The sequence below is a fragment of the Monodelphis domestica genome, chromosome 2 (assembly GCF_027887165.1).
Source record: "Monodelphis domestica isolate mMonDom1 chromosome 2, mMonDom1.pri, whole genome shotgun sequence".
Taxonomy (NCBI): Eukaryota; Metazoa; Chordata; class Mammalia; order Didelphimorphia; family Didelphidae; genus Monodelphis; species Monodelphis domestica.
This window is the reverse complement of record NC_077228.1, coordinates 173,202,008-173,212,895: the sequence shown is the minus strand read 5'-3', so window position 1 is coordinate 173,212,895 and position 10,888 is coordinate 173,202,008. Positions and strand designations below refer to the sequence as shown.

Sequence of the window (10,888 nt, the reverse complement as noted above, 5' to 3'; positions counted from 1 at the left end):
ACAAAAGAGGAGGACAGCTGTTAAGGGATGAGGGAGCACCTCCTCCTGTGCTTCACCCCCACCTCTCCCAGGCAAAAGGGTTTGATGTTGGCCTGCCTGAGGTCAGTCTAGACTTCGTTTTATTTTAGCAGCAGTCTTTCCCTTTTGGTGCAAAGATTCTAGAAGAAGAAAAACAACTCAAAGTTTTACTTTGGAATAGTGAGTAATGTCCTGGAAACAATGTAAACAGTTACTTAGGAAACTGGTAGTGAAAGAGGCTGAAAAGTTTGGCTTGATGTCTGATAAAAGTGGAAGCACAGGGGAAAGAAGAGAGACACATGACAAAGGCATGGATTTTGGTCAGCTCCATCTTGATTTTTGGTCTTGGGTTGGGGGAATTGTCTCTGAGCCATCCAGCTTCTCCTTACTTGCCTATGCAAGCTCTAAAGTAAGTCGTCAAAGGGGCATTTGTGCACAAATGGGAAAATTTTACTCAAGGGGGCTATTTAGATCTGTGGCACTGGTTTGCTCCTCTGGGCAAATCAGAGACCAACACCCTCTTTTTCCTTTCTCTTACCTGGCATGCCAAGGAGGCCTCCTGCAACAGACAGCTGGGGTGCCTGTGCAAAATTGGAAAGCATAGAGCGGGCAGATGTAGGGATGCCACGCTGAAGAGTGCTCTGGGGCTGTGGAGCCTATGAGAATGAGAAGACAACAGGTGAATGTGTAGAATGGATGGTAAGTGAGAAATCAAGATCATGTGTGAAGGCTACCATCTCAAGGGATAGAGCAAGTTCAAGAATAAGGATAAATATCTCATCTTTGATCTTGCTTTGGTGTTAATGGTTTAGGCATAAGCCAAGAATGTATACTACACTAAAGGAGATGGGTAACTGAATGCACTAGCTCTCTGGAAAGAGAAGATATGAGGCTATTTCCATTTTGGCTAAGACTGGAAATCTTAGGTATTTGTCAATTCTGCAATATAGTTGGTTATATTATATATATATATATATATATATAATATATATATAATTGGTTATAGTGCCTGGGGTGGGGGTGGGGGAAGGGGGGGACAGGCAGTACAGAAAAATAAAGGGTCATGAAAGAGGAAAAAGATTTTTACCTGCCGGAGCGTATGATGTCTCATGATGGTCTCTTGCTTACTGACACTGGACACAGCTGGAGCCGTAGTAGGGGAGAGGGCTGCCTGCTGCTGTAGTCGCTGTTCAATTTCCTGACAGGAGCCAACATATCAACTTAACAGAACACAATCAACCTCCTAACTAGGTAACTCAAGAGTTTTGCTGCCCTTCTAAAAAAGCCACATCAAAAAACAAACTAAATGTCACCAATTGGCTTAAGGAAAAAGATTTTGCATGCTAGACTCCCCCTTCTCAAAAGACATAAATTGGGGAAGTGGCCATCTTGCTGCCTTGCCTGACCACAGGCCCCTTCTCTCTTCTGGTGCTGCTTTTGAGGAGATAGCTGCTCAAAACTGAGTAGAAGGGGCTGGGGCTGGGAGGTGTAATTAGAGCTAGTGAGTCAGTAGGAAGTCATTTTTGACTTCTGTCTATACTGAAGCCTCATTTTCAGGCAAACCTGTGAATTGGACTATACAAAGTAAGAGAGTCTGGAGAAAGAAAGATGAAAAAGAGAAGGCTTCGTCTCTGACACTTGTATACTTTCCTTCTTGACATTCATTCACTGAATTCTAAATAAGACAGGTAGAAAAGGAAGCATGCCTCCAAACTCTATGAGGTGCTAAACTTATTGCTGTTAAATTGAGCCCGAGATGTCTTCCAAAAATCTAAGATAGGTTTACCTCTCTAAAGACCATTTGGCTCATATCCAAGTTTTCTCTTAACATCTTTCCCTTCACTGTTGACTATAAATGACCACTTCTTTTGAAGGAAAATATTCAAGGTACAAAGCATATATCCTATTCTTTCTCACCCTGGAAAAATATGGAAATCTCTCTCAAAGAAGAAAGAGTCAGAGAGCAGAAGGGGCTCATTTAGGCTATAAGGAGAGACAAGGTCAAAGAAAGAAAGACTCAAACTTTCCAAGCCCCAAACAATACCCATTTCTGCCTCACAAAGCACTGAGATCAAACAGGACTGGGAAAGATAAAGAGGCAGTGCAGCACCCTCACCTCCCAACCAAGAATAAAAACAAAACAGGGAATAGATTTAACACAATTAGTGTTAGATGATGAAAGTTCTACAGCTCTGTTAGAGAAGGTCACTGACCTGTTCCTGCTGTAGGGCTTTGACAAAGGCATTCTTCAATCGGTTAGTATGCTCAGCCTTTAGGGCCTTCTTCTGGTTGGAGGTCATGCACTGTTCACACAGAATCTTGCCATTCTTCTCTTGCTTCCAGTGTGGGGTAAAGTCTGTGCGGCACTGAGCACATACAAAGGGCTCCACCCGAAGAAGTGAGGCACAGCCTTTGCCTATATGGCACCAAGGAAAATGGTTAGTATGGTTACCTATTCTCCCTATTATTGTGCTGTCTCCATCAAACTGTTATTTCCTATATCTCTCTCATCCAAACTGCCACATCATTTCATTTCTCCTCCAGACTATTGAAATAAACTTTGTAGAAGTTTGCTTATTTAATTAATTTAGAACATTTTTCCATGGTTACATGAATTATGTTCTTTCCCTCCTGTAGCCAATGAGCAATTCCACTGGGTTTTACATGTGTCATTGATCAAGACCTTCTAAATAAACTTCTAATTGGTTTCTTTACAACCATCTTCTTTCTTTGCCAGTCCACACTCCACATTGTTGCCAAGGTAATATTATTAAAGCATAAGTCTAACTATCACTTCTTTGTTTTTTTTTTTAAACCCTTACCTTCCGTCTTGGAGTCAATACTGTGTATTGGCTCCAAGGCAGAAGAGTGGTAAGGGCTAGGCAATGGGGGTCAAGTGACTTGCCCAGGGTCACACAGCTGGGAATATCACTTCTTTGTTGAAGGAGCCTTACTTTTGTTCCCTCTTGCCTCTAGGATCAAAGACAAGTTTCTCTAATTTCTGAAGCCTTTCACAATCTGGCTCAAACTTACCTTCCCAATCATATATACTATTCCTCTTTCTAAATTCTATGGACCAGCCAAACTGACTTTCTTGTTATTCTTCACATATACCATGAATTTTTCATATTCTTACTTTTGCACTGGTTGTCCTTCCAAGCTTGAGATGTACTCTTTTCTTACTTCACACTTCTAACTCTTAGAATACCTCATTTTCTTCAAAACTATGCTCATTAAATATATTCTACATGAAGCCTTTCCTGATCCCCCTCCCCATGCTAGTACCACTTCGCTCCCACCAAAATTTACCTTAAATGTATTTTGCTGACATTTATTTATATACACATTTCCCCCCCTCCCCCCAATGAAATCTAAATTTGCTGAGAACAGGGAACACTTTGATTTTTTCCTTGGTATTCCCAGCACCTAGCACAGTGCTTGGCATATAGAAGGAGTCTGATAAATGTTTACTGATTAATTCCCAGCATTATTTAAACCCTGCTATAATAGGCAAAGAAGAGAAGCTTCTGTATCAGTGGGGATTAAATGAATCCCATTTAAAAGGTTTGTCAGTAAATATTCTATTAACTTTTACCATCATGTAAAAATATGCAAAGCATTATGCTACGCACATAGGCATTTGGGAAGCAAATGTATATAGTTCTTAATTTTTTACATCCCAAGGATCTATTTTTTTGTTAAAACACTTATTTTTCTATCTTAGAATTGATACCAAGTATAGATTCCAAAGCAGAAGAGCAACAAGGGCTAGGTAAATGGGGTAAAGTGACTTGCCCAGGGTCACATAGCTATAAAGTCTGAGGCCAGATTTGAACCCAGAATCTCTAGATCTGGCTCTTTTTCCACTAAGCCACTGAGCTGCCCCCTTCAATGATTCATTAAAAAAATAAAAATAAACACTACTAAAACCCCGTGTGGATTTCCCAGCTATGCAGAACACTTCTAGATCACTTCATCCGGTGTCACTTGGTATCTTGACATGGCACTAAGTACACCACCATACAAAATTAATGCAAAAAAGCATTTTCTAAGCACTGAAATGTATAGATACATGAATTCCCTGTAATAAAAAGAACCATGTGGTTCTAGGTCCCTATCTTCAAAGGTTTTCTAATTTAAAAGATATAGTAAAACATGCATACATGTAAAATACATACACAAACAGTGCTTAATACCTTCCCAATGAGATCAGGAGTGAAGCAAGGATGCCCATTATCATCACTATTATTTAATTTAGTACTAGAAATGCTAGCAGGAGTAAATTGAGAAGAAAAAGAAATGGAAGGAATTAAAGTAGGCAATGAGGAAACTATCACTCTTTGCAGGTAATATCATGGTATACTTAGAGAAAGAAAATTTATTAAAAATCTAGTGGAAATAATTCATAACTTTAGCAAAGTTGTGGGATACAAAACAAAGCCACATAAATCACCAGCATCTCTATATATTTCCAACAAAAATCGGCAGCAAGAGATTTAAAATCGCTCTAGGCAATATAAAATATTGGGAATCTATCTGCCAAGACAAATATAGGAATTATATAAACACAATTACAAAACAGTTTTCACACAAATAAAACTAGATCTAAACAATAGGAGAAACATTAATTGCTCATGGGTAGGACAAGCTAATAAAAATGATAATCCTACCTAAATGAATTTACTTATTCAATACCATACTTATCAAGTTACCAAAAATATTTTATAGAATCAGAAAAAATAACAACAAAATTCATCTGGAAGATCAAAAGATCAAGACTATCAAGGGAACTAATGAAAAAAAAAGTGATGGATGGTGGCCTAGCAGTACCAGATCTTAAGATTGTACTATAAAGCAGTGATCATCAAAACAATCTGGTACTGGATAAGAGATAGAAGGGTTTATCAATGGAATAGACTAGGGGGAAATAACTTCAACAATATAGTGTTTGATAAACTCAAAGATCCCAGCTTTTGGGATAAGAACCTGACAAAAACTGCTGGGAAAATAGGAATACAGTGAGGCAAAAATTAGTTTTCGAGCAACATCTCACACCTTATATACTAAGATAAGTTCAGAATGGGTATATGACTTAAACATAAAGAATGATATTTGCTGGCAGATTGTGAATTGATCCAACCATTCTGGAAGGCAGTTTAGAATTATGCCCAAAGGGCTTTGAAAGAATGCATGCCCTCTGATCCAGCAATATCACTACTAGGTTTATATCCTAAAGAGACTAAAAAAAGGGAAAGGATCTGTTTGTACAAAAATATTTATACTTGTGCTTTTTTGTGGTGGCAAAAAATAGGAAAATGAAGGGCTGTCTCTTGATTGGGGAATGGCTGAATTGATGGGATTTCTTAAGAACTGGAAAGATCTATATGAACTGATGAAGAGTGAAATAAGCAAAAACCAGGAGAACAGAACAATGTAACTGACTTTGCTGCTAATGATCCAGGACAACTCTGAGGGACTTATGGGAAAGAATGTTATCCACATCTAGAGAAAGAACTGTGGGAGTAGAAAGCCAGAAGAAAAACTTATGATTTATTGCTTGGTTATATGGGTATATGATTTGAGGTTTTGGTTTTAAAAGATTACTCTAATACAAAAATGAAGAATTAAAGAAATAGATTTTGAGCAATAATATACATATAACCCAGTGGAATTGCCTGTCACCTCCAGGAAAGGGGAGGGAAGAAGAGGGGAGGGAGAGAACATGAATCGTGTAACCACAGAAAAAAAAATTAAAATAAAAAAACAAACAAAAAGTAGGGCTTAATATATGACTTTTCTCTTCCCCATGTCCCTGTGTAGTTGAGAGTTGTGTTTTGAGGCAATGAGGTAGTACAGTGAGTAAAGTGCTGGGCCTAGAGTCAGAAGATTTGAGTTTAAACCTAGCCTTAGATATTAGGTGTGTGGCCCTGAGAAAGTCACTTAATCTCTGCAGTTTTTTCAACTGCAATATGAGGATTTAAAAAAAAAAATTAATTAATGATTCATGTTCTCTCCCTTCCCTCTTCTCTCCCCCTACCCAGAGCTGACAAGCAATTCCACTGGATTATAAATATATTATCATACTTCAATACCTATATTTCCATATTATTCACTTTTGTGATAGAGTAATCTTTTAAAACCAAAATCCCAAATCATATACCCATATAAACAAGCAATAAATTATGTTTTCCTTCTGAGTTTCTACTCTCACAGTTCTCACTTGATATGGATAGCATTCTTTCTCTTAGGTCCCTCAGAATTGTTCTGGATCATTGCATTGCTACTAGTAGAGAATTCAATTACATTTGATTGTCAGACAGTGTTTCAGTTACTCTCTATTATGTTCTCCTGGTTCTGCTTATTTCACTCATCAGTTCATGGAGGTCTTTCCAGTTAATACAGAAGTCAAGCAGTTCATCATTCCTTACAGTACAATAATATTCCATCACCATCACTTACCACAATTTGTTCAGTCATTCCCCAATCAAGAGACACCCTCATTTTCCCTTTTTTTTTTTTGCCACCACAAAGAGCACCTATTAATATTTTTGTACAACCATAAAATGAGGGTTCTAATAGTAACTGCCATGCAAGGTTGTTGTGAGAATCAAGCAAAATAATATCTTAAAAGCCTGGCACAATGCAGGTATTATATAAATGTTTATTCCCTTCCTCATTCAAACTCAGGCCTAGCATAGGAGGGAGAAAAAGTTCTTATAAACCACAGTACTGAGTGGTATTCTCATCTCTGATATACACCCCCAACAAACAAAGAATTATGAGAGTTGAAAGTCTCCTACAGAAGGAAAAAGGGAAGTCTGATGACCTTACCTTGGCTGTCAATGACACTCTGTACCACCTCCTCTAAGCCCACCATGTAGATGAACTCGCTGTTGGCTGCACTAGGCAGGAAGTGGAGAAGAGGAGCAGGAGGCTTAGGGGGTGGGATCTCCAGCAGTGTCTTTTCCAGCTGCTTACGAAGGGCCAATTTAGCTGCTGCCTGTGAATTGGCTGCATCAGTCATGGCACTGGGGCTGGGGAGTGGTGAAGACACTCTGTTAACGGTCCCCGGCTGGATGTGAGAGGCAAGGTTCATATAGATGGCAGAAGATGTTGTGCGCTGACAAGGTACAGAAGAACTTGATTGCTAGAATGGAATGAGAAGATGGATCAGTGACAAAGAAGAAAGGAATTCCAGTTATTACGGTTACTCTTCTCTGGCAGAGGACATTTTCCTACCATGGCCTAGACTGAGCAATGACTGGACTGGGCCCAAGGAAAATGCAAGAATGATAGCATCTATGGGTTAAGTTGGCACCATATATCTGCTTAAAGAACTAGGAAGAAAAGGAAGTACAAAATCAGGCTTCCTTAGGTCAGATATCTAGATATTATTTCTCTAGTCTCTTCAGGACTCTATCTCAAAGGTCTTGCTGAGGACCACTAATTCCAAAAGATGTCTCTTCCATTTTCTCCCTAACTGGCTTCTGCATCACTATCAAAAACTGTGACCAAGTTCTCAAAAGCCTTCTCTGCAATATTCCCCAAATTCTGTCCAAATGATCTCTTTTTGATAAAAACATAAAGTCTATTCATTAGTCACCACGAACAAAATAGGATTTCTACCTGTTCTGTGGCATTCTCTTACCGGCTGGTAATTGATGGCGGGGTTCATGTTGGGTGTGGTGGTGCGTACAAGGCCAGGTTTGGGTGGCCCTCGCTGGCCCTGCAGTTGGGCAGGGTTTGGTGCAATAACTCGCTGTGACATCAGCATGTGAGGAAGGGTTGTGTTGGTGGCTGAGCGGATGACACTGTGACCCTAAAGGAGGCAAGAATGAAAGACTGTCAGAATTTTGTGGGTATGAGACAGGAAGCCTCCTGTAAAATGCTGCATGGGATATTCCTCTTAAGAGTAGCTGAAGGGAGAGGTACCATTAGATTATTTCAACTCAAATTTTTACCTACATTTTTTTCTCTTGGGGAAACAGTGTTACATGCGACTTTTAAAAAAGTTGTGTTGGTAATATGGGAATTTGCTTGACCTGCCTGATATAATAAGATAGTTCCACCCCATTTGGAGAACAGCTAGCCTGAAAGTCCTACTGTCTAGTAAATTACAACCACTGTAAAGGTTCATTTACTGGCCTCACTCCTATATGAATTGAGTGATACCAATAGAACTTTCCATGGCAATAATGTCCCAACCTGGTCAGGTTTCTCCCCTAATTCTTATACATGCCTATAACTAAGAAGGAACATAGTTCATCCCTTGAATCCAAATATGTTGCTATACCCATATACCTGCAATGTTCTCAGGTTTTGGGGCTCCACCCCCTGAGCACCAGGCCTGGAAGGGAGCTTGGACAGGCCCTGCTGTCCTACATGGGCAGGAGATGGCTGGACAATTGATGCTGCATTTTGCACAACTGGGGTCTAAAAAAGGAAAAGGAAAGAAAGGATGAATGAATATATACTTTAAGTTTTATCAGGAAGAATACATCACCTCAAAATCATGAACTCAGAAAGACCTCAGAGGTCATCTAGTTTAATTCTCTCCATTTATAGCTGATGTCCATAGAAGTTATGAAAGTTGTGCAGGATCATACAAGTGATAAGTAGCAGAGAACTGTAATTCTTTCAACAGTGCCAAGCTACCCCCACCCACCCACCCAAATAAACAAGCTCCCCTCTTGGCATATTTCCAGGCCCTTTTCCCAAAGAGTGCCGTTACCTTCTGAACCACATTCTCCTTCTGTAGCTGACTCTGCCTTAGTTTCTTCAACAGCACCAGTCTGGCTTCCTCTAGACGTAGCTCATCCCTTAGCTGCTTAATAAGCTGCTGCCGCTCCTCAATACCTTTCCCCTGAGGAAAGGTGGAAACAGTAAGTCCTGGCAGTGTGATCACAGACTCCCTTTCCTAGATGACAGCCAGACTCACTTCACCTTGAAACTTTTACCCATTGTATTCCCCCAATTCATGAATTAAAATAGCAATTTAGGGGATAGAGTATATTTAAATGGGAAAAAATAAACCAAAGGGTCAAAAGAGATATTATGTCCTAGATTACACTATATCAGAAGTATATTGATACACTTCTTAGTCCAATAAGGAGTCAAAAATTATTACTAGGATTTTATTAGGTGTCAAGGGACACCTGATAAAAAGTGGGAAAAAGAAAGGAACGTGGAGATGCTTTTTACCTTAAACATCTCCAAGTTGGCTGCTTTCAGTCTCTCTTCCATGCGGGAACTGGATCGAGGACTGGAGGCCTCATTGTCAGAAAGAACAATGATGTCAGGAGAGGGAGTCAGTCGTCCCCGATCTGGCTCACTACACAACAAAACAAGACATGAAAAGGCCAGTGAGTTGAAGATCAAGGTACCCTCAACAATGAAGGCTTAGAGGGAAGCTGAAAAATCTCCCATAGGTACTGAATGGAGAAACCCAAGGGAGTTTTTGGTGTAAGGGGTTGTCTATCTTGTACCACCGAGAGGAAAGCAGTGACAACCAAGTACCAGGAAACTGAAACCAATGAGAGGTAAAATGAGGCCAGTTACCTGCAACAGAGGTGATGGCAAGCCTCAGTTGAAATATCCTCCCCCATATCAAAGGCCTCTTCCATATTCATATTAACACTCTTGGTTAAAAGGTACTTGGCTTTAGAAGTGGAAAAAGGAAATAAGTGCTTTTATCACATGAGTTTTAAGTAAGACTTTTTCAAATAAATTTCCCAAACCCTAATTCTATGCTAAACTGTTCTTAAAGAAACCATTATAGGAAATAATAGTTGATTAGGAAGTGGTAGTGGCAATAGTTCCTAGTTCCCCAACTAGTAGCTTATGAAGGAAGTCTAACAGAGACACAATACAATATAATTAATACCTGAGAATATTTTAGAAGTTTCCTTCAGAACTATAGAATGCTAGGGTTTGACAGTACTTTAGACACAGTCTAGACCAAACCTCTAAGAAGCTAAGAAAGAGGACAGTGTAAAGAAATGGATGCTGACCGAACTGTGACATCAGAAGCTCTGTAACAAGCTCCCATGACAAATACAGAGACAGCCAAAGAGGTCTGTTCTGCCAAACAAGAGAAAGCCCTTAGAGCTCAGGGAGTTCAACTACCAGAGACTGAGGAATCACTGAGGACAACATGTAAGTAATCAGACTTATAGTCTCCTGAGGAGGGTACAATTTCCAATCACAAACATGTAAAAATCTCATTTCTTAGTCTCTTCCCTTGGAAAGAAACCACCCAGCATAGCTTTTAACCCTAGGCTCAAATCTTTCCTACACAAAGTATAGGGACAGACTTGTCTGGGAGTTGACTCCATTTTAAGAATTCTTCATTCACTATGTACTTAGTAGCACTGTATCTGAGAATCCTTCTGTTTCTTCAAGATGCTGGAAAAGGTCCTTTGTTTGAAATGAGCCTTGTGAGTAACGGAGTCTCAGAAGGCCTAAGTACCTAGTTTTCACACAAGAATAAATTCTAGCGCTCCATTATCCCACAAAAACATTCTCCTCCACTTTATTTTCCCTGATATTTGCAATTCAAGAAATGACAATGAGCAAAGGAACAAATATTTATTAAATACCTATGATGATACTATTCATTATACTAAATCTTTTATAAATACCTCTTTTGATCCTCACAACAACCCTGGGAGGTAGGAAATATTACAATCCCCATCTTAACATAAGAAACTGAGGTAGACAGTGGTTAAGTGATTTGCCCAGGGTCACATAGCTAGTAAGTCTCTGCAGCTGTTTTTGAACTCAGGTTTTCCTGACTCCAGATGCAGAGCTCTATCTACTGTGTCACATAGCTGGTAGGTACAGGATATGTATCTGTTCTCGTGTTTCACTT

The 10,888-nt window shown here is 39.6% G+C and overlaps 1 protein-coding gene across 11 annotated transcripts in view; it reads right to left on the bottom strand.

Moving 5' to 3' along the window:
* Positions 1-10,888, bottom strand: part of GATAD2B (GATA zinc finger domain containing 2B) — a 102,173-nt gene that overhangs the window by 5,785 nt on the left and 85,500 nt on the right. For all 11 annotated transcript variants that reach the window (XM_001365285.4, XM_007481945.3, XM_056816418.1 and 8 more), the window contains 8 exons: positions 9,220-9,349; positions 8,750-8,881; positions 8,320-8,451; positions 7,667-7,837; positions 6,850-7,165; positions 2,232-2,434; positions 1,106-1,216; positions 557-674 (listed from right to left, as the gene is read on the bottom strand). In XM_001365285.4, the coding sequence (XP_001365322.2) occupies positions 557-674; positions 1,106-1,216; positions 2,232-2,434; positions 6,850-7,165; positions 7,667-7,837; positions 8,320-8,451; positions 8,750-8,881; positions 9,220-9,349 (1,313 nt within the window). The remainder of the gene's footprint in view (positions 1-556; positions 675-1,105; positions 1,217-2,231; positions 2,435-6,849; positions 7,166-7,666; positions 7,838-8,319; positions 8,452-8,749; positions 8,882-9,219; positions 9,350-10,888) is intronic.